The sequence below is a fragment of the Leiobunum rupestre genome, chromosome 7 (assembly GCF_980474605.1).
Source record: "Leiobunum rupestre chromosome 7, qqLeiRupe1.1.hap1, whole genome shotgun sequence".
NCBI classification, from domain to species: domain Eukaryota; kingdom Metazoa; phylum Arthropoda; class Arachnida; order Opiliones; family Sclerosomatidae; genus Leiobunum; species Leiobunum rupestre.
Genome location: NC_143390.1, coordinates 22,369,621 through 22,396,109, shown reverse-complemented (window position 1 = coordinate 22,396,109; position 26,489 = coordinate 22,369,621). Strand labels below are relative to the sequence as shown.

Below are 26,489 nucleotides of genomic sequence, written 5' to 3'. Positions count from 1 at the left end.
TTTGATATTATTACACGCACGAGAAGTTTTGAAAAATATATTTCTTTGGTAATTAATCATTAATTTTATTCGCGTTTTCTTAACCGTTTAATTTCGAATAATATTTATATCTATGGTTTGTATAAAAAGCTCTATGTCCTATATTATTTATACACGCGCAAAAACAAGATACGTAAAATTATATCTTAGAAATCTAAATATTATTCCGTTCGCGTGATGTCGCGTCTTTTCTGAAGTCGTTGAATGAAGTATTCGTATGGGAAATCGATGGAAGAAAAATTTGGGACGAAGTTCGACAGCCGTTTGCCAATCAATAGTTTCTATCATTTTCTAAAATTTCAGTTTTGAACTGAGGTTCGCCGTTATCCGCGGCCGTCATTTTGAAATTCAATTCGGGTGAATTGGGTACACTCGGGTTATTGTCGCACCTATTAGAAGCCTCCGAATTCGTCGTGTGCATTCGCGCTCTCGCCTGAAAATTTGAAATTTCTTGAAAAAGCACTCGGATAGAAGCCACAATCACAGTTTAAATAGTTAGACGACATACAGGGTTAATAGCATCGTTCAAACAGTTAGGGCAGCGCGTAGACTAGAAGCTTCACTAACGAATTTAGCAGTCACACTTACGTGCATTTGAGACTGTCCGGCCGCGCAATTTTGCAAAAGCACTTGCATGGCGGCGTTGTCACTCAGAGCGTGATGTTCCGGGGAGTGCAAGAGGCTTCCCATGTCGGATGACGCATTCTTTTGAGACGGCCCCAGATGATGGTGGTGCAGGCCGGCGACCACTCCGGACAGAGGCGAATTGGAGTTGGAGGACGTGGCTGCGGAACTGGTCGTCACCGTCGACTTCACCATACAATACACAATTAATTTAGTTATAGTACAAACTCGAGAAGGTCCTCGGGGATGAAATGGTAAGTTGGTGTGTCGGGGGGTGTTAGCGCGAGTTGTTCGGAAGGGGAAGCGATATTGGGACAAATATTCTCCTTATTTACTTCGAGGCTGTGGTTTTGCTGCAGGTTGTTCAGTTGCTGTTGTTGCTGCTGGACGTGATGATGTAGCTGAGCATCGTGACCAATTTGTTGGTGTTGTTGGGTTTCCGCCACCGCGTTCTGACTCATTTGCAGCATGGGGAACATAGCGGAGCTGACGTTGTACAGACCTATATAAGGTTCAAAGCTCGGATTAGAATAAATCAAAACGTAATGAAGTACTCGTTCAGCGTGTATGGAAGGAGGATGAAGGGTTAGCAGTCGGGACGTTTCGTGAAAAATTAAAAACCTTTTTAATGCTAATGAAGAGAGTAATTGGCACATTCGGAGAGCGTCTTTGGCTTTTTGGGATGTAGTTTAGTAATACAACGCGAATGGTTTCACTTTAGTGACGATACGTATTAAGAGTGTCGATTAGTAGGGATCGCTATTTAGGAGGAGGGCTTTTGTTTACCTTCTCGGGAGCTTCTTTCAATGGCGGCCACCATTTGCGGAAGAGAGGCCACGGGAACGTGGCCGTTAAGCGGGGCCGGAGGTGACGCAATCACTGCTCTAACAATATCTGTCATACGGGGAAAGCACTTACTGGCGTTTGACGGTTGCTGGACCGTCGCCACGTGAGAGTGCGCGCTACCTCGAACCCCCACAGCCGCCGCGGAAGAGCCGGCCAAAGTTTGCTGCTGTTGAGATCCTTCGAGGGATAAGCTTCCGGAGAATTGCGTTGGCCCAACCATGCCACCTAGGAGCATCTCGTGAAGCAGGCTATCGATTTTGACTTGACCCTGAAGGCGGTTGTGCTGGATCAGTTCGATCATCTGCATCGTGATGGATTGCAACGTCGGGATGATCAACAACAGCTCCCCGTAGCGGCCTCGGAGCTCGTACTGACGGTCGTTGACGTAATCTTCCAGACAGACGTGGACCTGTTGCCGGATTTGTTTAATTCGACCGGGATCCGACAAAGTCTTTGCGTCTTAAAAGAGAAACGTTATTAAAATTTCGATTAATCGGTTGAAATTAATTGCCGGCTTTTCAGGCCGATATAACGTTTCACTTACGAGGATCAAAGAAAATGATCGCCTTTAAACAAGCGAATTCGGAGTCGTCCGCGTTGATGTGTTTAAGGACTTTGACTAATTCGTCCATGATGCGAGAGGCGATTCTACAAATTTCCGGATCACCGGCTATCCTGTGGATCAGGTAATCGTTACTGAGGAGCAAGGCGTCCTTTTGGTGCATGGACCGTTGGGCTAAGCCCAGAATCAAGTGTTCGCCGGAATGAGCCCTCAATAGGGTCACTTGGTCGTCCAGGGGCAGTTCCAGGAAGGGCGAGAAGCACTTGGCCCATTCGACTAGAGTATACAGTTGATGCTTCATGGCGTCGCAAATCTCGTTGATGTTGGCGATTGTCTTGTTCTCGAAGGCGACAGGATGACCCGACGCGTCCATATCTTCCACCAGCGGTAGGGCATTCTAAAGACAACGAAACAAGTTTTCTATATCGCGACCAATATTTCGTTTGACGATTAATTTACCTGCTTAGTCACTAAGTCAGCGTTGGTTATGGTGGAAATGTTGATTCCGGACATGTTTCCCGAATCTTCGTAGCTCGGCCGACGGATGCTGATTCGGTCACGTTCATTTTGGACCGCTGAAATAGTTTATACATTGAAAATCTGAAGGGTCCAATTGGGCAATAGAAAACATATCGATTGAGTCCGCTAAGGTGCATAATTAAAATGAGTTTTTGTGACACGACTGATAACTACATGGTTTAAAATCATTTTAATTTTATTAAAAACTTAATCATTAAATTTTTTTCGCTATCTTCAAAAGTGGTCTCGAACAAGAAACCTAGCGAAAACATTTAAATGATTAAGTTTTTAATAAAATTATTTTAAAAACTCATTTTAATGAAATGAACGTTTCTCTGAAGTAGGATAATTTTACTGAGATGGGTATTCTAAGTTAATTTTAGGAAGCTGGATACTTCTAAGATAACTACCGGGAGTTGAAACTACTCTAACAACGAGAGTACCCGAGGTGTTTTTTGCCGATTTTGTATGAGATATGAAATTTACCAAAAGGAGACGTTGCACTACCCATTCGATTTGCCATGGCAACCGAAAATGTTTTTGACCACTTCAAACAAAAAAAAGCATGAAATTTTTTAAAATTTGAAAATCACGAAATGGGTAATTTAGACCACATTTAGGTAAATGTCATCAAGTTTGGGTGAACATTTTTGCGTTAAAATTGTAACTATGTTTAGGTAAAAAATCTTATTTTTGTTTTAAGTGGTCAAAAAACATTTACGGTTGCCATGGCAAATCCAATGGGTATAAGTGCAACGTCTCCTTTCGGGAAATTTCATATATCATATTAAGTGTACATGACGTCCGACTTTGAACAAAATCGGCAATAAACACCTCGGTAGATCTCCTTGTAAGCATGGGCCAAATAATGATAAGATTATTTTTAAGATACATTTTGGAAGCTGAATACTTAAAATTATCTATAAAGTTAATTTTACAGCGATGGATACTTCTTTAAGTAACATAATTTTATAGGGACATGTATACTTCTCTGAGCAACATAATTTCCTTCTTCACTAACGAGGAGACTACCCGAGGTGATTATCACCGATTTTGCTGAAACTATAGGTGGGTATGTAGACCTTATGGTAACATGAAATTTCACGAAGGGAAAAGTTGCAATGGGCATTAGTTTTTCCATGGCAACCGAAAATGTATTTGACAACACAGTTTTTATATTTTCCCATTGAAAATAACATGGGAATCTGAGCACTTCTGTGAAAAATTTCAAAACCAAAAAAATAGATCAAAATTGACAAATTAAATTAATTTTATGATATTATTACAACAAAATATGTAAAAATTTATCAGAATCGGTAAAAATGGAGAAAAGCGAAATATAAAGATAAAAAAGTTGTATTTGTCAACTAATCGCCAAATCGACGATAATAAATGAATTTTATCAAAATTAATAAAATTGAATTTTGTTGTTTGAATTTAATCAAAATTAATAAAATGGAATTTAGTTGTTTGAATTTGATCAAAATTAATAAAATGGAATTTAGTTGTTTGAATTTGATCAAAATTAATAAAATGGAATTTAGTTGTTTGAATTTGATCAAAATTAATAAAATGGAATTTAGTTGTTTGAATTTGATCAAAATTAATAAAATGGAATTTAGTTGTTTGAATTTGATCAAAATTAATAATTTTAATTAGAATTATTATTATTATATTTTACAGCGGGGAGGGACCCTTAGAAGTACTCAGATTACCATGTTATTTTCGATGGGAAAATATACATACTGTGTTGTCAAAAACATTTTCGGTTGCCATGGTAAAACTTATGCCCATTGCAACTTTTCCCTTGGTGAAATTTCACGTTACCATACGGTCTACATACCCAACTAGTTTCAACAAAATCGGTGATTATCACCTCGGGTAGTCTCCTCGTAAGTAAATTCATGTTTAAGATAATTTTTGGATGCTGGACCAGGGGCGGATTAACCCATTCGGCGCCTTTAGGCACAGAAAAATTTGGCGCCCCTTGGTATTGGTCAGCTAAGGAGGGGCGTATCGGTTTTTAATAAATACATAAATATATTTTAGTTTCCCCAAACCCTTTCGACGTTATTTTGAGTAGGGGCAAGCCAAGTACATGGACCGTGAGGCTTCATCAGAGTTTTGGCGGCGTTGACGCCCCTAGAAAAATGGCGCCCTAGGCACGTGCCTACTTTGCCTAATGGTTAATACGCCCCTGTGCTGGACACTTGATAAAATACTACTAGTAATAATAATAATCAGCTAGGCTAATACCCAAGGCACCACCATAAGCCTAAGTCGTCTAGCGACTTTTAAAACCATTAATTTAGGTGGCCGGGTTACAACGCGTAGGAGGGTGGCGGCAAGCCCTGCATGCCACGCGAGCCAAGAGCTCCCTACACTCACTATTACCGTTAACCTCGACCAGTTTTTATGGAAGGGGAACCCGAAGAGCTCGGGGGAAAACCCCTTACTCCAGTGGGGAGAGAACTTACAATATAAATAAGCACTTCTGGTATTAGTAGCAATACGTTTATCATCACTTGATATAAAATATTTATCGCGTTTCGAAGTTAATTTCTTGGTTAGGACGCTTCCGCGGGAGTTGTGTGAATAAAATAGACGAGATTTAGGGCTTACCTTCCTTCCTCATTCCGGCCCTGAAGCACTTTTTGAGCCGACAATAGCGGCACTGATTCCTCTTGTCTTTGTCGATGACGCAATTGCGTCCGAAGCGACAAGTGTATTGGTGGTTTTTGCGGACGCTGCGGCGGAAGAATCCTTTGCATCCGTCGCAACTGGAGGCGCCGTAGTGCTTCCCCGTCGCCCGGTCGCCGCAGATCGCGCACAGTTGGCTGATGACGGCCTGCACTGCCGGCCCGTTGCCGACCACGCCCGCCGCCGAGCCGGGAGATCCCAGGTTCGACGAAGACGGCCCGACGATGCCGTCTCCTCCGTGCAGAGAATTGGGATGCTGCGTCGGAGGAAATCATATTATTAGACAAGAACAGGGGGATTTCAAAGTTCAAAGGACGGGGTTGCTATTATTTCGAAAGAGGACCAGGAGGGAGAGCGTTTAGAGTTTTGACTGGGTTATCGGGGAAGACTCGGAAAACGGTTTAATATGGTACCTGATGATGAGAAAGATGTTGGATGCCGTGCGTGTCGTGATGAACCGAACCGTAGGTTTCAGAGCCGTCACTTCCTATTTCCGAGAAGATAAACATCATATTCATTATTTAATTTAAATTAATTATTTAAAAATTAATTTTAAAGTATTTTATTTTTCAGTGAGAGGCCAAATAAATTGATTTGCAAAATTCGACGGTTCATGGTATAAATTTACGCGTGGTGGTTTGGAAGGGATAATCTTATGGGCTAAGACAAATGCTAAGCCCGCGTGGTTCGATTTTATGATAGGAATTAATAATTACACGCGTGACGAAAGAATGCGCGATATCATCGAGATTCACGCTTGAATTTACAAACCCTTCCTTTCACGCGAATAATTTATTTTAGCGTCGATACATCCCTCAGCCAAAACAATATAAGCTTATCCGCGCTTAATAACGAACGAAATTAATTGCTTATAATTAATATAAACTGATAAGAAATAACTTCTTCCCTCCATTCGCAGCAATATTTTATTAAAATGATACAAAAAATGCGAGTTGATTCCAACAGCACGAATCTCCAAAGAAATGAAGATAAAATCGTCTTACCTTCGTCCGTTTTAAAAACGTACTGATGTCCGACTGGGCCAGGTCCGATGGTCAAATGGTGGGGAGGGGGAGGAGGGTGCGCGTGATGCGTTTGATGAACCCCTCTTTTGTTCATATTGTCACCGTCCAAGTTCAACAAGTGGGGTTGCTGGCTGGGGTTATTCCAAGGGACCAGCGACTGCGATTGATTCAAAGCGCCTACTTGATACTCGGACGCGCGGTGATGGTAAGTCAGGTGAAGGTTTTCCGCGTGACCTTGAGTCACGCCGTGTCCGAGAGCGTTCAACGGATCTCCGAAATTGTTTCCGTAGTGGTTGAGACTGCGATTAAAAACCATCAAATCGGAATGATTCGCCGCTCGCTGGAGAGAAAATACCAGATAAACGGAAATTACTTCTTCACTAATTAAAGACAAGACGATTTTAATCGCGATATTTTTTTAAAAAATGCCGATAATAAGAAACTATATTTATGGCTACGCTATTGTTTACTATTCACGGGAGGGAGGGGGGGGGGCGATTGCCCCCGCTCGTTGGGCGACGTACTTCGGTACGCCAAAATCAATGGGTCCAAAAAGTCAGTGGTTCATTCGAAAGGTCGAGAGTATCATTTCAGCGTATATAAAAGGGGACGTCAAGCGCTTTCTAGCTCACTACGAAACGTAAATCCGCGTTAAAATAATAGGTAAGGACAACTCACGTCTTGGGTTTCCGGATGAGGTCGTGGAGATCCCACGGCTGCGGAATGTAAAGCGTAGTTGGAAGGATGGTTGGTTACTTGAAGATGTTTGAAACTGCCGAAGAAAACGTTGTTTTCCGGAGGCGAAACGAATTGGCGCGACGATCCTGGGTACTGGCGGGAGTCTTCCGGGGAGTCGCATTCGGGGTGAGCCGTGGTCCGGGCGCCCAAGTCGACGGTGGACGCTGGAGAAGTTGTGGACGACGACGACTGCTCGTAACTGCGATCTACAATTGTGAAAAAGTCTATCACGAAAGCCGTCCGCGCTGAATCGGTCTCGAACATATTGTACGCTCGTTAAATGTTTACCTAGCTACCTCGCTATCTTAGTAAGCCTTTCGATAATTTTTTAAGATTGTTTTTTACCACTAATAGGGGGAAAATTAACCGGTTTCTAGGAAGGTTTGAGCAACTGGAGTTGGTATGAGTTTACGCTATTCGAAATATGACCAAACTGTAATGGCCGCTTTTCCAAAATCTATGACCAGAAAATAAATTTATAACGTGGAAAGTCGGATTTTAAAATCGAGCCACGTGATCTAATTACAATGTTTAAATTATTTCAAACCATTTATTTTAAGGTCATAAAAATATTTCCCCCTACACTCCCAACATATCTTTCTCGTGATTTTATAGCATTTTAACCGATTTCTAGTATTTTTTGGATTAGTTGACTTAGCAAATGCGCATTTTTTGTATAAATAGGCCTAAGATTTAATCTCATCGTAACTCCCACAAAATTGTCCGATTTAAAAATTAATTTCACGACAGAAAATACTTCTACAAAATAGGGTTTAAAATGTGGACTAGACACGCGTAGAAGTGTGAATTTTTAAATCGGTCTGTCGAAGGTTGGGAAAAAGTTAGGAGTTACGATGGACGTGGTGACGCTGAATCTTACCTTGATTCTCACTGTCCGTGAAGTTGGAGTGACTGCGAGGAACTCCTTCGGAATTGGGCGAAACTTCGCCACCGACAACTTGTTGGTTGGAATTCCTTTCTGGTTCTTGTTGATTCGCGAAAGCGTATTCGCAGCTAGGCCTATTCATTTTCTTCTTTTTTTTGCTTCTTTATTTTAGGATAATACCGACCTCGCTATCTGCTCTTTTTTTCGATACAAGGGGGACGAAAAAGTCAACGTGGAGAAAAATTAAACTATTTTTCCGTCACTTTACTGTAGAGCCGAAAAAACCCACCCCTCCCCCTTAAAAATTCCCCAATCAAGTACTCGAACTATAACCCTCCAAATGTTGCCTTAATTTCACCAGAAGGACCGCGAGCGATATCAATTAAGAAAATTAACGCGTGTGGATGACGAAAAAGCCGCGAAAATTAAATTAAAACGTTATTTTATAAATAAATTTCCATCACGAATTAAACGACGTATATTTTGATACGAAACGGTGTTATTCGGTTAATTTAACACGAGGGGTTCCCTTCGATGTAATTTTAATATAGACGAGGGTAAAGTCAAACGTTCAATGTACGCTTCGAAAGAGGGTCCGAAAGACAAAAGAAAACGTTTAAAGTCTAATTGTCGAAGAATAAACACAGTTTAAAGTTACTTTGGCCCCGCGTATAGCGCCGGCTATATATATATCACGTTGAAAAAAACTTCCCCGGATGGAGAAATCTGGCCCAGCTTGTACCGGAGGGCCTCGCTGGAATTTGATGGCGAAAGGGTTGAAAGTGCGACGCCGGTGGACCGAATTCCAAAAGGATGCGGATGGCGCGGTACGAAACTCTCTTTCGGGGATTCTCACTCGACGATCCCGGACTTTTAAAACGACCGAGTTCGCGGAGTGTTAAAAAAACGCGCTGTCCACTTTGGTATACCTTCTCCGGAGCCGATCGGATCTTGAGACGCTCGAAGATGCCAACCGCTTACTGTCCGTGTTTGGATAAGATATGAGGATTGCCCGTCGTAGTCAGTTCCGAGAATCGTCGCTGGTCTTTTGTTCGCGGTAAACCAATTGGGAAAGTTTCGATTTACGAGTTAAACTGATAAGGAAGTCAACCGACCAATTGCCCGTAATGTTGAACCAGTATTAATTTACGCGCCTCGAAAAAGGTGAAGTGACGTTCGGTTATCAGACAACGTGTCCGCCAGTGAAGTGGGATTATCATCTTAAAACGCGTCTCTCGAGTGTGGACATTTTCTTCGCAAATTTAAAAGTCACGAAGGGGGGGGGGGAGGTAACCGTGGGAATTTTTAAGAAAGGATCGTTGTTAAATGTAGAGATATCATGCCAGAACTAGATTTAAGCCGTTAATTTAAAACCTTTTACAGATGAAGCGAAGAGCGCGCTTAGGTAGCGCCGAGCGTCGGATTGTTTACAAGTGGGAATTCCAAAAAGGAACCCCCCGCGCGCGGCAATTTGCTTCTGCGGTGGTGAGAAACGAACCAGTGAAAAGGGGGGAGGCACGCGTGACGTATTTTTCGGGCGTCGGAAGATGAGCTTCGGGGCGGCGGCGGGGGAGGCTCGTCTGCGTGGTCCCGATACTCCCGAAGCGGCGATTTGTCGTGACCGAACCCGCATTGAGGTTGGACGACAACTCGTTCCCCAAACCATTGGCGGTTTCTGAGAGCGCGCCATTTTAAATTACAACCCCCCCTCCTCCCGCTTTTCAACCAAACTCCACCCCCCCCTCCCCAATCTTCGCGTTAAAATCCGTTACACCTCAAACTTTATATTATAATATTTATGAACCCTAAAAACTACCACCCCCCCCCCCCCCAGTTAAGTTTCCTGGAATGCAATTCGATAAGTAGAGAATTTAAAATTTGCCATACTTCGCGATGGTAGAAGTATAACGAAATCCCGTATTTATTAAAAGAGCACGTTTTAAATTAATGGTCGCATTTATAGCTGTTAATTGTATCGACTTTAGTGAATTACGACTGCCTATTAGTTTGGATGTGCGTAATTAAAGAGTTGAATGATTTTAAAGTTTCCAAACGCCTCCTTCCCTCCCTCGAGAAATTTGTGGAAAAATTTTGGTTTTAACTATTTACTTTGATAAATTAACGTGGAACGATTTGAATAGACTTTTAATCGTAAATATAAATACGAGTCAGATATCGGGGTAATTTTAGTCGAGTTTACAATTTTATCGAAAAATCAAGAACGCGTGCAAACAAAACATGACAGATAAAGTTTTTCGCGAAGAAATTCAAAGAAAGTGGGAAATACTATATCTTAAACATTTTATCGTGATTCGTGAGTCACTGAAAATGCGATAGATCAATAGATAACTTTATTATTGATGCCTAACTAGACAAATAAAAACCCAAAATCCCAGAAGACTGTTTATCACTAAGACAAAACCGTCATTGCGTTAGGCCTAACGGAAAGTTTTGCGTCGTGGTGTTTTTGTCCTAATGAAAACCAGACTTAAAAGTTTTAAATAGCATTTAAGAACTATTCAATCTGTTTAAACTGTACCCGTATAATTTAATTTTGATACTAATAAGAAGTTTGTTTATATTTGGAGAACCCGAATGAAATAAATCGGGACTTAGACCCCAAGTTTTTCGCCACATTCTTAAACATTGAAAACCGCAATTATACACATCAGCTATTTTATAAAATATAAGCGTATTCTAAACAATCTACGCTTCATTTGGAAGCGAAACTAGGCGTTTTAGCAGTGATGCCAGATTTAGGGAAATTTCCCACATCTAAGGCAATTTTGACCCCTAAAAATGGTAAATAGGAAAAAGGGAAATCCGACCAAAAATTAGCTAATTGTAGGGAAATTCGAGGGGAAAAATTATTTTATTCAAAGCAAACATAAAAAATGGCACACTTTAATTAAATTGACTTATTATGAAAGTGTCAATTAGTACGATCATAAGTATTTAGTCGGATTCCCTTTAGCTGGCACTACTGCAATTTTGTTATGGCAATTTGGGAAGTCATTTGCTAAATAACTGGCCCACAGGAACGAGTCCCACTCTATCCCTAGTACCCTAGTAAAAACTGATTTTTATACTGGTAAAATTGTTCCTAGTTTTTATTCGTTGCGAGTTGAAAATAAAAGTTATTTTTCAGGATATTTCTTATTTTTGTTTTACAAAGTAATTTTTACGCAACTATCACTGTTTTTAATGTTTTGGAAAACTAGGAAAATTGTAGTCCAAAAGGAAAATTTCAAGGGTTGGAAAGGGGAATTCCATTTTCGCAATCTGGCATCACTGCGTTTGAGGGACAGCCGTATCTCTCGAGTTGACGATAGAGACGGGGTCAGTCTGCTTTTGTTCTTTTCGGGGGATTTCGAAAGAAAAGCCGCCGCGTCCCGGCGCTTCGTTTTTATCGCGTCTGACTGTTATAATTCGCCAACTGCGGGCCTTGACAACGCTAGCCTGGTTTTCCCCGTGGGGCGGTGGCAGCGCGTGGTCGCTGTTGTGCGCCACTTCGCTCTCCTTTGTTTGACAAACAAAAATCTTCAAGCGGCTATCTCTTTTCCGTTTTCTCTTTATCGGCGAGCGCTGATTTCGAATTTTATTATTTACCTCCTCCTCCATATCTGTAATGGCCCGGGGTGCGGATTTTAAAAATAGACATTTTTCGCCTAAATACGTCGATTCCGAAAGTCAGTGGATGGAAATTTCCTTCCCCCTAGACTAGCTTCGTCGACGTCACAAAGTCGTCTTTAATTAAAGGCGGTATGAACTAGTTCGCTAACACGTGATACGACTTCAGTGATCAATCATAAACATGGAAGTTCATACACTGACTTTCTAAATCTCATTAGATATTGTAATGTCAAGAAATCACAGAATTCGATTTATTAAATCGTAAGAAATATAACCCAATTTAGTATGACACTTCCTATTGGTTTAATGCTAATTTGCTTACCAAAGCTTTTTCGTAATATAACTAATATTTTACGTGGTATTAGTATACTTAGCTTGATAACTTGGGCCTAAGGTGGTGCCTTGGGTATTAGCCTAGCTGATTATTATTATTATTTATTATTATATTTAGACAAGATAGGGGCTTTGTGCTGAACTAAACCTTGATTGCGAAATTACTCGGAAAATCTGATAATTATTGCAAATTCAGAATAATAGAAAATTATAAACTTTAAATGTTTTCTACTGAAAAATTATTCAAAATCAGAATAGTGCACGTGTAAGAATTATTCTGTGTTTTGTTGCTTAACAATTTAATGATTTTGAATCAGTGGATGTCAAAATTAATTTAGCGCGTGAAAATAATTAGTCATGTTAGGGTATACAACAGTGGCGTAACTAAAGACCCGCAGGGCCCATTTTCACAAAATAGGGTATTGATTTTTTAATTTATTTAAAATTTTAAATAATTAAAAAAATTATGCTTTAACTATTGGTGAAAATGTAGAAATCTGGCATATATCCCCATTATTTTCAAAGAAGTTGTAAAAATCGGGTAAATAAAAAAATTGTTTGATATCCTGCGGGGGAGCCCAAAATTTGTCGCTACGCCACTGGACTATACAAGCAGGTAAATAAGCCTAATAGAGCTCGTAATGTAGAGGTAGTATAGAGTAGTATCACCTCGTAGCTTTGGCAATGGCCGCCATTTTAGCCGCGTTTTTTTCTCTATAGGAAAAAGCATGGGTGACGTTGCGTGATGTAGCACTGATACTACTCTAAAGCTCGCGAAAACGTAATTTTGAAAATGGAAGGAACAATAACCAAGCTCCGAAAAAAGAACAGAAGAAATCCCTCCGCGTAATTGGCCGTATCTGCAGGCCCGTCTTAAGACCCTTTGGGGCCCTGGGCTAAATTATTTCTTAAGACCTTTGCGATCCCCAACGGTAAGCCTTTGTATGTCCGCTGTCTAAATTCAACTACACAATAATCAAACCAAAACATTTAATTTCAAAAGTATAACATAGGCCTACTGAAAATGAGATTTTTACTGACAGTGTTAGGTTTTAGAAATTGTAGGTACCGTATGATACGGGATGTAGCGATGAGTCAAATTACTTTAGACGTAACTAAAAGATACATAACATTAAATGAGCATCAATAATATTTAACCAACTAAACCCTTATCCCTAGAGTAGAGCCCCCAAAACTAGCTGGGGCCCTGGGCTGTAGCCCATTTAGCCCATGCTTTAAGACGGCCCTGCGTATCTGCTATCACCAAATTTTACCAAAGCTGGTTTCACTTTTGGAAGAACCCGACTCGGAAATTGACCACCCCGAACGGGTCGGATTCTGCCGCGTCAGGGACTGCCCAGGGCCCCCAGAGGTCCTATAATTCCTATAAAATACTATATTTTCCAAAATATCCTATGACATCCTATATTTTTAGGAAAATCCCCAAAAAGTCCTATAAAATCTTAAAATTTTTATTATTTTGCCTCTTTCAAATCCCGCCAAGTGCTCACAATTGTCAGTTAAATTGCTAGATTTAGCCAGGCGCGGTTCTAGAAAATGATTCTTAGGTGGCCCATACTTGAGGATAATAATAGGGGTGGGGGAAGAAATCGAATGAAGTTTATATAAATCATAAATTTTTGGGTGGGCACGGGGACCCCCTAGAACCGCGCCTGGACTTAGCTATAGGATAAATTCCTATATACAAAGTAATTCTAGTCTATACTTTTGTTATTGTTAATATGGTTAGCTACTAGTATCGAGGGGTCGGACATTTGCCTGTTTTGTGTACGGGATTTTGGATTTTTTATTGTGGATTTGTCATACAAAGTCTATGGGAGAAAAATTCTTGGATTTCGGATTTGTGGATTTTTTTCCAAATTTTGTACGGGATTTTTCCAAATGACCGACCCCTCGACTAGTATATTTTTGTGATAAAATGGTTAAAAAACTTCTATTTTTAAGTGAAAAACCAAGATTTATTTAACTAAATATAGATTTTGTTTTTAAATGCATAAAGTTAGTAAATGAAATAGCATATATAGTCCTATAAAATCCTATAATTTTGAAAAAAAGTCCTATAAAATCCTATAATTTTGAAAAGTCCTAGAAAATCCTATAATTTTGAAAAAATAATCCTGTAAAATCCTATAATTTTGAAAAAATAGTCCTATAAAATCCTATAATTTTGAAAAAGTCCTAGAAAATCCTATAATTTTGAAAAAATAGTCCTGTAAAATCCTATAATTTTGAAAAAAATAGTCCTAGAAAATCCTATAATTTTGAAAAAAATAGTCCTAGAAAATCCTATAATTGTGAAAAGTCCTAGAAAGTTCTGTGTTTTTAGAAATATAATCGTATTTTTCCTGTAAATAAATTGAAGATTGGAGTTGTGGCTCTGCCTGCGGCGTGGGCCCAAAAAATTCCGGAAATAATAGTCACCATTACCAAACGGGGCTCCGAAACAAGTTTTGATGGCGGGCCCTCCGGCGGGCCCCAACGATCTTAGTTACGCCACTCGGTTATGGCTCCCCTTAGAATGCCTAGACGTATTATACATTTGTTGGCAAATTAACACCTACTTATCCGTCAAGATAGCCCAACGAAAACAGTGGGCGAAAACGGTCCTTTTTTTAATGTTTTCCGTGACCCGTGGTTTCTGGGAAATCTGACCCCGAGGCGCGAAATAGACCCTCCAGAAAGGGGGCTATTAGCTGAGCCGGAGATGTTTACGTTTGCGCGGACGGAGAGATATCTTCAACGCGATAAACTAGATCCTCCAATTCTAAAACAGCGCCCATTTTTATTCCTTTGTTTTATCTATAGACGCGTAGCTTTACGTCCATACCACTAAAAGCACTCTTTTCAAGGCAACAGCCGAAATTCTACACCGCGGATAAATATGAAGAAATACCGTATACCTCTGGCCGTGGATCGCTTCATTTCTCTGCCCGACTGGTAATTTGACCCATTAGGTGGTATACGCGCCTCGCATCTCGTGTCTTTCGACACTCAAATTTAATACGCCAGCCAAAATTGTTATTCCAAGTCGAGCGCTAAATCAGCGTAAATGTCAAGCCGAAATGTTCTTTCTTTATCGTTCGCTTTCTTCACAGGTTTCCCTTACAAGTTCTCAAGTTTAATTCGCTAAGTATGTTTGGCCGAGCGAGTAGGCCAGTGGCGTAGCTGATGGTCCGCAGGGGGGGGGGGGTGAGCTTCAGGGGGCCCGCTCACCATAAAGAAATTGAAAAGGGAGACCCCATAGAGATTTCGGCGGGGAGGCCTTTGAGTTCTCAGCTACGCCACTGGAGTGGGCCCCAAACATTTTAGTCTCAAATTATAGAACCGGGAATACTGTCATTCAGTGTGACCACAGAATATTTTAAATTCCTTTAAAGGAATATTAGTAAAATTTTCCGTGAAATATGGTTTTGGAGAGAAAAATATAGGAAGAAAATTCGGGGAAAAAGGAAAATATAGAAAGAAAATTGGGGGAAAAAAGAAAAATATAGAAATAAAATTGGGGAAAAAGGGAAATATAGGAAGAAAATTGGGGATTTAGGAAAATATAGGAAGAAAATTGGGAGGGGGAAGGAAGATATAGGGAGAAAATGGGGGGGGGGGAATACAGGAAGAAAATTGGGGGAAAAAAGGAAAATATAGATAGAAAATTGGTCGAAAAAAGGATGAAATAATAGAAAATTAATTATACAATAAGAGAAAACGGTTGTTAAAATTATTTAAAGGCGGTATAACATTCTAAATAAAGCGGATAACCGATAGAAATAGTCGAAAACTATCGGCGAACAGTGTTGGAAATAAGCACAGGGGCGGATTAACCCTTTCGGCGCCTTTAGGCACAGAAAAATTTAGCACCCCTTGGCATTAGTCAGCTAAGGAGGGGCGTATCGGTTTTTAATAAATAAATAAATAAATATATTTTAGTTAACCCAAAACCTTTTCGGCGTTATTTTGAGTAGGGGCAAGCCAAGTACATGGACCGTGGGGCTTTATCAGAGTTTTGGCGCCCCTAGAAAAATGGCGCCCTAGGCACGTGCCTACCAGGGGCGTAGGAACGTTCTAGAAGTTGGAGGGGGCAAAGATAAACGAAAAGGGGTCTGGAGAATGGTTTTTAATTTTTAATGGAGTGTACCTTCTCCAAATGCGTGTGTATTTGTTACTACTATGTAAATTGGCGGGAAAAGACTGAAATTTAAACACAATTGAGGTTCTATAAACCAAAGAATATAAACCCCAGGAATGGAAGGATTGATATTATTGGCCGCGTGTTTTGGTTGCGTTAGAAACTTCCGGAAAAGCAAATCAGAGTAACCGGAAACGGTTAACGCAACCCGGTCTCTCTTTAAAAACGAGAGGCGCAAAAGTTCCACTAAACAGAGCTACACTTTCCATTCCTGGGGCTTTATATTCTTTGTATAAACTGTATATGCTTTTAAAATGATAATTTGAGCCTTTTGAAGATTGCAACTGACCAAAGGTTGGAGGGGGCAATAACATTAGTTGCCCCTCCCACCAAAATTCTAGGGAGGGGCATTGCCCCCCCCCCTGCCCCTCCCGGTTCCTACGCCCCTGGTGCCTACTTTGCCTAATGGTTAATACGCCCCTGAATAAGCATCTTTCACAACTAGGACGTTTTAAAGAGTTCTAAGGGTAAATTATCAACTATTTTAATTTCTTCAAACATTTGAGTTAAAATATAGGGTATTATAGGAAATTTAATGACATTATTGGAGAAAAAAGGAAGGACGTTAAATTATAGGAAATATAGGAGCTGTCGTCACCCTGTGTCATTGTTCTACCAAAAATTTATTCATATTTAGAGATGATAATTATTTGAAGGCCTTCCGCTGGCGTCATCCCCCCCCCCCCCCCCGGGTATGAGAGGAGGGAGGAAAAACGTCGCCAGTGTAACAGTTTTTAAGAAGCCAATGAGATAACGATCTGATTTGAATTTTTTACAAATCGTCTGCCCGCTGTCCGAGGGGTCGGACTTTCACCAAAAATGTGTACAGGATTTTTGAATCCCGGATTTAACGCCCGGGGCGCCGTTTTGAGAGGGGCGCCAAAATTGAGTTGTGCGCCTTTTTAGTTTACCAAGAATTGGATTTGTTTATAAAATTTTTAAAGAAAGCATAACATAATTTGAAAAATCTTGAGCTAATTGGAAATACAAACCGTTTTCCCACCTAAAATGTCCAACATCGTCGATGATCTTTTTTTCTGCGACTATTTATTTTAAAATAGTAAATAAACCATAAAATTACGGTGCATAGTTCTGACGGATAAAGCATTTTCCTGGTATTTTCATTATAAACCAGGGTATATAATATGAAGAAGATAAAGTGGTTGGGCGATACTACAAGAATAGAAGTGTGTCAGAATTTTTAGCCCGGTGTACCTAGCAACAGGGGGCATACCACCGGAGGCCTATCATCATAGTGCCCTACGCCAGCGTCCCCAAGCCCGGACAGGTGACAAATCCAGCATGGGTAGTAGCGTGGGGCTAGCCAGTAAGAATTTGCCTGTACACCGATTACGTAATTATTAATGAGTTCAGATGATTACGATGAGTACAGAATGATTATGATGAGAAGATAATGATTACGATGAGTACACAAGCAACCCAAAACTTTAAAATTGTTACAGATGAGTAATTGAGTACAGGATAATTCCAATGAATAAGCGTGATTACAGATGATTACGCACTTTACAGATGATTACACGTGATTACAAATGAGTACGCGTTATTTCATAATGATTACGGTGATTACAAATGATAACGGGATTAAAAATAAGTACAAAAGATTACAGAAGAATACGTAATCATTACAGTTAGGGTGTACACCGATTACGGGAAGTCGATAGCCCCTAGGGTAGTAGTACCCTACTACTTATGGTCGGACCTTTGACGCAAGCCACTCAACCCAGCGGAAGGTGCAGACAGCCGTGCGAGTAAGAGTGGATGCTATAGCAACTCCTTCCGACACCCTACCTACGTAGGTAAAGAGTCATACCCTTTGTAGAGAGCTCCTAAAGGGGAACGACGGGACACAGCGGTCCACATAACCCGGCACAGCTGGCCACGGAGATCACGGTGTGACTCCATAAGGCCGGGAAACAGGACCAACGTGCCCTCACACGGAGGCCCACCACCCCACAGCAGGCTACCCAATCCGCCGAGGCAGCTAGTTTACACGGACCCTCTCCGTTAGCCTGAGTCGAAGCTCAGTTTCCAGCCAAACCTGGCCGAAGTCGGAGGTGGAGATAGGACCATTTGATCAGAGCTAACATCTCCCAGTGCGCCACCGCCCTTATGGGTTACAAGAGCCGGACCCCGACTCCCCGGTAAACCCACCAGTTATTGCACACTCTAACCAATTTAGGGCCACAAGAATAGAAGGAACCCCAAAGTAATACAGTACTTCTATGTACTTGCTTGCTATTTCGTTGTCATTTATCCAGCTTCATGATAAATAAACTAGCAGGCCATTTTCAAGAATTCTATTTGTTTCTTAGACTATTATGAACCTGCATTTAATATTCTAAAATGCATTTAAATCGTTTTCGATGGCTAGTTCTTAAGCAGTCTATCGGTACGATTTAATCTGTCGTGTGTCCGTCTCTTCTATTTTACGCGCACGCGCAGAAAGCCATTTATTACTTCCAGTTAAATAGTTTTTGTTAGATAGATATTAATTAGAGTCACGTTGAATTGAATTAAGATGTCCGAGAAATAGAAGCATTCTGGTTCTTTTTATAAAAAAAAGTAAATTAAGAGAAGCCGTTAAAGCAGAAAAGCAAGCGACAGCTTTTAAAAAGTTCATAAGTGTAGGCCTTAAAAAAATCCGTAAAAAGTTTGTTAATTAAGTTGTTAAAGCAATTAATGTAATGAATAAAAGAATTAAGTTTACTAAGAACAACCCGTGAGTTAAAAATAAAAATATCCAGGGATTATTTTTATTTTTAACTCACGGGTTCTTCGTAAACTTAATTCTTTTATTTCACATATTAACCGTGATACTATTCAGTATGGACATTATAATTAATGTACTTAAGGTATACTAGTCTTGCCACCTTACCTAGTGTTTTAAGCTCCATGTAAAATGACTCTGTACCATAAAGAAGGTATTAAATACGTTTACACAAAGTATTTAGAAAGGGATTAAAGGGGTTATTTATTGTTAGGAAAACGGTAAATTTATAATTTATTTAGTCTCAAAATAAGAGGGGCGCCAAAAATCCCCCTTGCCCGGGTGAAAAATATTTCTTGAGCCGGCCCTGTTGCTTCACTTTTGTCCCGGATTTCTCGTCGGATTTTTGCCGAGTTCGTGCATTTAGCACTGTTAAAGGTACATATTTTAAGAGTTCGCGAGTTCCATTTAGCACTGTCAAAGGTACGGCAGTGTACACCGAGTTCGCAGAGTGTCTTACCCCTCGACTAGAGGGCACCAGTCAATTTCCTCGGTTTGAAAAGTATAACTTCAGGCATGGACCAAGAATTTAAGGAGACTCATTGTACCAGATTTTTTGGCACGGTATATAGGCGTGGCCTTAATCGGAAAGCTTACTGAGGTACATCAGCCGCTTTGAAGCGCCTCAAGAATTCTGTTCAACAATCACTGCGATAATCTTAGTCGGGGCTTAGGCGACAGTACGTGCGAGAAAATTAGTTCATTAAATTTTGTAAGTTTAGAAATGAAATGGATTTCAGTTAAGTTGATAAATAAAAACTTCAGCCATACGCGGCTTACTGGTTATTTTTACACAATGGTTAATTACCATTACTTAACCTAGGAGCAACAAACACAAGGAGAACGCAGCTAGCAGTGTTGTGTACGAATTTCATTGGATGAGCCTTCAGGGTTGGCAAAAAACCGGCTTTTTTAAAAATTGAAAAATCCAGTATGGTTAAATCCGGCTGTAACCGGTGGTTTAAACCGGTTAAATCCAATAATAAAAATGATCAAATTGCTTAAATCAAGCCCTCATTGCTCAAATTTCCCGATTTAAAAATTACGTTTTTGCGCGTGACAGTACCTTTACATTGTGAGGTATAGCAGACTTATTTACCCGCTTTTATACCCTAACATGGCAGCGTATTTTCACGCGCAAAATTAATTTTAAGATACCCTAATTGCTTATATGTTAGCTCTCATTACTCGCGACAAAAAGTGAAGGTTAAGTTTTGTCAATGTTTCTAATTCATTTCTCAATTTTTTTAATAAAAAAAGTGGTTTTAACCATGGATTTTATTTGGTGGTTAAATCCGGCTTAAACCAGGGTGGATTAATCCAGTCTGGCTGGCTCTTGCCCACCCTGTGAGCCTTACACTGAACATTTTACGGGCGGGGGGGGGAGGAAGAAAATTTCGGAATTTTCCCTTTCCGACGGCAGCAGGCGCTAAAGCGTCTAACCAATGAAAAATGTACACAAGTAATAGCATGACTTTTGACGGGTTGCGTTCACCTTGCGTGGGCAGTGCTGTGTTTGTTGCTTCTAGCTTAAACTTTTAAAGAACCAATTTCAAAAATAAAAGGTCTAAAATTTAATAAGCCTAATCATTTAACCGGCAACAACGGCGCCATTTTGTAAAAATTGAACGTGAACTCTCCAGCTTCTCTAAGAAACTACGCCGGAAATCGACTTGAGCGACGCCAAGTTTGTCCACATTGAACTAAAATGAACCGTGATTTTCCTATTCCCAGGATTAACGCGTGCTTTTTAAAGCCTGAACAGTGAGTCCCCTTAGATTCATGGTCCGTGCTTCACGGTGCCAGCAGTTCATATTTTCATAGTTCTTAGTTACTTCTACGGGTTCTGGGTTTTACACAGAAAGCTTTGAAATTTTCAACTATAGTTTTTGGACAAGTCGACAGACGAGACGCTTAAAATAGACGGTAAAATAAATTCCAACGGCTCCCAGCCTCTGAAGGGTTTTTGAATTTGGGGGTAGGAAAAAAGGGGGAAAGTTTCGTGACAGCATGGCTGCCAGCCTCCCCACTTCGCGACTTTAATTGTCACTTAAGTCATTTCAACCGTTTTTCACGTCTATTACGATTGATATCAATTAATTATTTGTATTTTAATTTAAAGAATTCAAGTTATAGGTAAATTTACAGTTAAACAACCATTTTGTCTAGCTTTTATTCCCGAAATATAACGGTCAGTTTACTTAGATGGCGCCACGTGCTCTACGAAGAATCACGATTTAGATAATTGTTACTTGGTGACAGTTAAGAAATGGTCTCTGCGCATGCTCCAATACCAACCAATCCGGTGTTCCCTCCCTGGCTAGTGTCCAGTTTTTAAGTGGCAATGACGGTTTAAAATTCCACCCCCATTTATTTTACCGTCTATTTGGTACCAATCAGTACATTTCCGGTGTAATGTTAATTAATGGTTAGTGTAGCAATAACCAAGATAGTTTTCATCAAAATACCCCCCTATGATTCTCTATAGTCTTAGTCGATAGTTAGCTACACCGGAAAATTTTCGTTTTGAAAACGAAAACAATTGAGAAAGTTGGCCGTTTTCGGTCTATCGAAATCTGGCAGCCTTGCCTGCCTTCCGGCCTGTATCTCCATACCGAAAATGGCCGACGATTACGCCGCCGAAAATATTCTACTAAACTGATCGGCGACGTTTTTGACCGTTATTTTGAATTATCGACTAAGACTATACAGTGCCGTTTTAAGACCTTTATAGGCCTATTTCTAAGAAGAAATGTTTTTCATTGAATTTTTTTCACTCTCAAAGACTCATTGGATAAAACCAAAGACTATATATACGCTTCGCTTACTAGACAGGCGTGTTCAAAGACTATATATACGATTCGCTTACTAGACAGGCGTGTTCAAAGACTATATATACGCTTCGCTTACTAGACAGGCGTGTTCCTAGGAAAAACATGTTAACACCTCTGTAGCACTGTAAAAGCTGGGGTAATATTTGCATCCGCGGCTAGAGGCGCCACTAGTAACACAGCTCAAGCTAGGGGAAAATTTTGACCAGCGTCGAGATGGAGCCACAATCGGTATGCAAGTTGAGCCATAGAACACGCCTGTCTAGTAAGCGAAGCGTATATAGTCTTTGGATAAAACATCCCTAATAATATATATATTTATATATCTTAGTAAGCTCATCGAATATCTCAAACATCGAATAATTTGGTCAAATTCTTTGCAGGACTAAAATCTGGGTGGGTTATTTGATTAAATACCAAATAGTTTTTCCAAATATCAAACTATTCAAAGAATTTGGTTTTCATATATCCCTAATTAATATGTTTCAAAACGGGCCACTAAACACTAAGACAATAGCACTTACTAACCAACAAATATAAGAAATTATAATCTTGAAAGGTGAAAAACAGTACTATAGAAGAAGTCTAAGACACGTAAGTTTATTCTTCTTAGTGAACGATTTAAGCACGTTGTATCTTAACTAATTTAATATTGTGGTTTATAACTATATTTAATTGTTATTATCTGAAAGTAAAAACGTTTAAATAAGAACTATCAAACTCGGGGGTTGCTTTTTTTACGTAGAGAAAGTTTAAATTTGAGTTGGAGAAACATTTTTAGTTGCCATGGCCAAACGAATGGCCGTTGAAACTTTTCCTTTTAGGAACTTTCAAGGTACATGAGGGTCTCCCCGAGTTTGAAAAAAATCGGGGAGAAACACCTCGGGATGTTAGTTCTGTACATAAAAATGTAAAAACTACTCTTGTATTCTCAATTATCAATTAGTTATCTCTAAAAGGAACTTCTAATTCCCTCAACTGGGCTTCCTCCATGCAGGCCAATGACCATTTGGGTTTGACTTTAGTTTGACTTTCATTTCCGTAATGTAGGAGATGTCACAGTCAGGCTTATAAGCACTGTGACGTCACTTATTTAAAGGTTAACGTGATCCATTTTTCTTATTTAGGCGGGAAAACTACTATTCTAGAAAAACACCTCGTTGATATTGGGCGAAACTATTTGATATTTGTCAAATTTCCAAATACTTCTTACACTCATTCTTAAATATTTTGAGGTTGTATTCGATTCGACCGAATCGAATATTTGATTTGATATTTTTTGGTCAACTAATATTTCAAACACCATTAGCCCTGACTCTAGAATCGTAATTAACAAAATGTCTTCTTCTCCGCCTTACCCAGGAACAATATACTGGTAGTTCTAAGGGCGGAGTGGTTAGCACTTTCGCCTCGCAGCAAGAGGAGCCGGGTTCGATCGCAACTTTTGGCACTGGGTGAAAACTCGGAAAGCGTTGAGTTTGCATGTTCTCTCCCCACTGGTTTAAGGGGTTTTGCCCCAAGCTCTTCGGTTTCCCCTTCGATAAAAACTTGTAGGGAGCTAGGTGTTGGCTCGCGTGGAATGTAGGGCTTGCCACCACCCTCGTACGCATTGTAACCCGGCCACCTGAATTAATGGCTTTAAAAGTCGCTGGATGAATTAGGCCTAAGGTGGTGCCTTGGGTATTAGCTTAGCTGATTATTATTATACTGTAAAATATTGGCCTACTTCTACGATTCCGAGGGGTCGGACATTTACCTGTTTTGCGTACGGGATTTTGGATTTTTAAAAAATTCAGGATTTTTTTTGTGGATTTGTCATACAAAGTCTATAGGAGCAAAATTGGTGGATTTTGGATTTGTGGATTTTTTTCCAAATTTTGTACGGGATTTCGCCAAATGTCCGACCCCTCGTACGATTCTGCTTTATTTCGATTTTCTCCCTTTCTATATTGATAATTTTCAACTATTCGTAAACCGTTTACGTTTTAAAGGCGCTTAAAATAAACTTTAAGGGTAACTTGGAGCGCGAAAATTGTTAGTTTTGTCGTTTGGGAATGTGAACCAGCCGATTTCAGCGAATTCCCGACACCCCAGCAAAAAAAATGAAATGTTTGTAGGCAAAATGGCATCGTCCAATGAAGATGAGTTCCCAAAAAATGATCCCAGACGGAAAATTGATGACGGAGCTCGGGGCGGAGGGTGGCTGCGATGCCAAATGGCTTTTACGTGCCATCTTACCCGTTTCGGAAGCCCCTCTCCTAGAACCAGCTTGGCACGGATCAAGTGAATTTAAGCCTTTCCTCCCTTTACAGTACGGTACACCAGCTTCCCAGCGTATACGCCGGTGCATTCACTCCGATTACACCCACGCCTTGTTCATCCGATTGCTTTTATTTTTCGTTTTTGTTTCGCGTCAAGAATACATTTATTTATACTGCCGGGAGAATGACGATCCGTGGTCTAAACGCCGACGCCGCTGAAAAGATTTTGAACGGCGCGCCGCCGACGGTTTATAATTTTTTAACAGGGCTAACCAATCAGCTAGGCTTTTATCTAAGGTAACACCTTAGGCCTAGGTCATCGAGCGACTTTTAAAGCGATTAATTACGGTGGATATCAGTCTCTTTGCAGTTTTAACAAAAATGTAGTTGTTTCTTGATCACATTTCAATTATTACTTTGCTAGTGCCAATAATAGACAGTTAATTCTCTTAAATTCCTAGAAAAAAGGATTGCTTAAAGTCATTAAACGTCTTACAATGAAAACGAAATTTCGTATAAACGCCGCGCCATGCCACCGCCGCCGTTAATTTTGGCTTAACGCCGCCGCCGACAAAAAAGTCGGCGCACGCCGATCGCGGCGCCGCCGATAGAAAATTAGAAATACGTATATTCTGGTTCGCATCCACATTGGGTCGCTACCTCGCGAAACGAATATTTTAGATAATTTCACAATGATGGAAGATTGAGAAAATGGACGTTATTTTATTTTATTTTTTTACCATTAGTGGGAACGGGACTGAAAATCAAGGAACTTGATCAAAGTACGCCTGGCGCCTTCTGTTGACAATATTAAACAGCCTTTGACAGAGCATTAATGTCTCGTGGACTTGCATCCGCGCGCAGTCTGGCGCGAGACGAGAATGCATTGTAGAAGGTGAATGATAAAGTTCCTTGATTTTCAGTCCCGTTGCCACTAATTTGATGCTAAGCTGAAAGCCTATGTAGAAAATCCGCTCTGGGGCTCTATATTATTCTCAACTCAATGGTTAAAACAAAGGAATGATTTTTTTTCAAACAATCACGAACCCGATGAGTTTATTCGCAACTAGGGTTGTAAGACGGAAAATTTCCCGCGGAAAATGACCGAGGCCTTTTTTCCGGAAAATTTTCCGTATTTTTCCGAAAAAAAATTAAAAAAGTTTTCATTCCATGATTAGTCTAGTATATTGTTGGCAAGTTTAAATTAAGCGGCATTTTCACCTCATTTTTCGAATCTAAAAGTAAAGTAAAACTAAACCTCTAGAATAGTTTAAACTGATTAACAATGTAACACTATTAATGTTTTGTAGTATGCTTACTGATATTAGACATTTTATATCGATAAAAAGTTAAAAACATTAAAAACCCTTAAAAAGTCATTTATGTTTTAATTTTTAATTTTTCCGATTTGCGGAAAATTTTCCGCATTTTATTTTTCCGGAAAATTAACAACACTATTCGCAACCAATGAAATTAGGAAAAGTTGCTACGTTTAGTCGTTTCTTTGAAACGATGTATGTTAGGGCTGCTTATTTATGTTATGACGCGAGAAAGTTTATTTACGCTTAAGTAACCGGAACTTCCCACGCCAACATCATTTTAACGCAATCGCTGCCATTGCTATTTCTTAAAGGGAACATAACCACCAACGCGTTCTTCGCGGACGATCCCAACAATTAAAGGGATTACCCGCGCAACGAGCCAAGTGCTAAATGTCATAGGAGGCAGTCAGAACCGTAGTAAAAAATGCGCCAAGGGGAGTCAAATTTCATTTAATAACCAGCTAGGCTAATACCCAAGGCACCAGCGACTTTTAAACGCACTCTCGCAAGCTCAAAATTGGTGTTAGCATCGAGTTCGGGACTACTTATTTTCTTTCAATTTTTTCCATTAGATAGTAGCGGCAATGAGAGTAGCGGAGGTTTCTCTAACTACGCTGTACAGCCAAAGGTAGCGGAGAGAGGATTTTCAGCCCCCTGGAGTGACTGATTTCTAACTCTTTGGGGCATATAGTTCATCCCTTCCCACATATACTTTTACTCTAAGGTTCGACTTTCGCAATAAAGATTGAAGTGAGATTGGAATAGCTCGTAGCATGAGTCGCGATAGACTCCATCGCCATCTCTTTTTCATCAAAGAACTAAAAGCTACCTATGTGAGAAAATTCAGCTGGCGAGAGTGCATTAATTCAGGTGGCCGGGTTACAATGCGTAGGAGGGTGGTGGCAAGCCCTTCAAGGCACGCGAGCCCACAGCAGCCCTACACTTACTATTACCGTTAACCTCAACAAGTTTTTATGGAAGGGCAAACCGGAGATCTCGGGGGAAAACACCTTAAGGGGGAAGACTACAGTGGCCATTGTCTACTTTCGCGCTATTTCAAGCTGAACTCTTTTAATTTTGTATTTTAACTTATAAAATTAATATTTCATTGTAGAACAGCTTCTTTTTTAGTGCTTAAAATAATTTTGACAATTTTAAATTTAAAAGTAATTAAGTTA

General features: G+C 40.1%; 2 protein-coding genes across 4 annotated transcripts in view; both read right to left on the bottom strand.

Annotated features, from left to right (window-relative positions):
- Positions 1–13: 13 nt before the first annotated feature.
- Positions 14–9,633, bottom strand: LOC149935165 (uncharacterized). 2 transcript variants are annotated; one of them, XM_090181005.1, is made up of 11 exons: positions 7,934–9,633; positions 6,994–7,259; positions 6,295–6,655; positions 5,704–5,777; positions 5,213–5,546; positions 2,531–2,646; positions 2,054–2,468; positions 1,450–1,968; positions 999–1,165; positions 628–849; positions 14–472 (listed from the first exon to the last, which is right to left on the bottom strand). In XM_090181005.1, the coding sequence occupies exons 1-11, from the start codon at positions 8,079–8,081 to the stop codon at positions 311–313; spliced, it is 2,784 nt and encodes a 927-aa protein (XP_090037131.1). In that variant the 5' UTR covers positions 8,082–9,633; the 3' UTR covers positions 14–310. The 2 variants fall into 2 exon arrangements, with proteins under 2 accessions (XP_090037131.1, XP_090037133.1); XM_090181007.1 differs by having other exon boundaries at positions 15–472; positions 1,582–1,968; positions 7,934–9,632.
- Positions 9,634–9,770: 137 nt separating this feature from the next.
- The window catches only part of LOC149935164 (uncharacterized), a 28,616-nt gene continuing 11,897 nt past the window's right edge, over positions 9,771–26,489 (bottom strand). Inside the window, exon 5 of one of the 2 annotated variants that reach the window (XM_090181009.1) lies at positions 9,771–11,562. In XM_090181009.1, coding sequence (XP_090037135.1) covers positions 11,228–11,562 — 335 coding nt within the window. In that variant the 3' untranslated portion in view covers positions 9,771–11,227. Of the gene's footprint in view, positions 11,563–22,352; positions 22,414–26,489 lie in introns of those variants that run through there. The other variant, XM_090181012.1, reaches the window with a different exon arrangement.

What these genes read in the sequence shown, in the direction of transcription:
- LOC149935165 (XM_090181005.1), bottom strand. Translation starts at nt 8,081, where the DNA reads ATGAATAGGCCTAGCTGCGAATACGCTTTCGCGAATCAACAAGAACCA. An exon ending in CGTTTTTAAAACGGACGAAG is followed by an intron (nt 5,778 to 6,294) that starts GTAAGACGATTT and finishes TCTCGGAAATAG; the next exon opens with GAAGTGACGGCTCTGAAACC. An exon ending in GGCCGGAATGAGGAAGGAAG is followed by an intron (nt 2,647 to 5,212) that starts GTAAGCCCTAAA and finishes AAACTATTTCAG; the next exon opens with CGGTCCAAAATGAACGTGAC.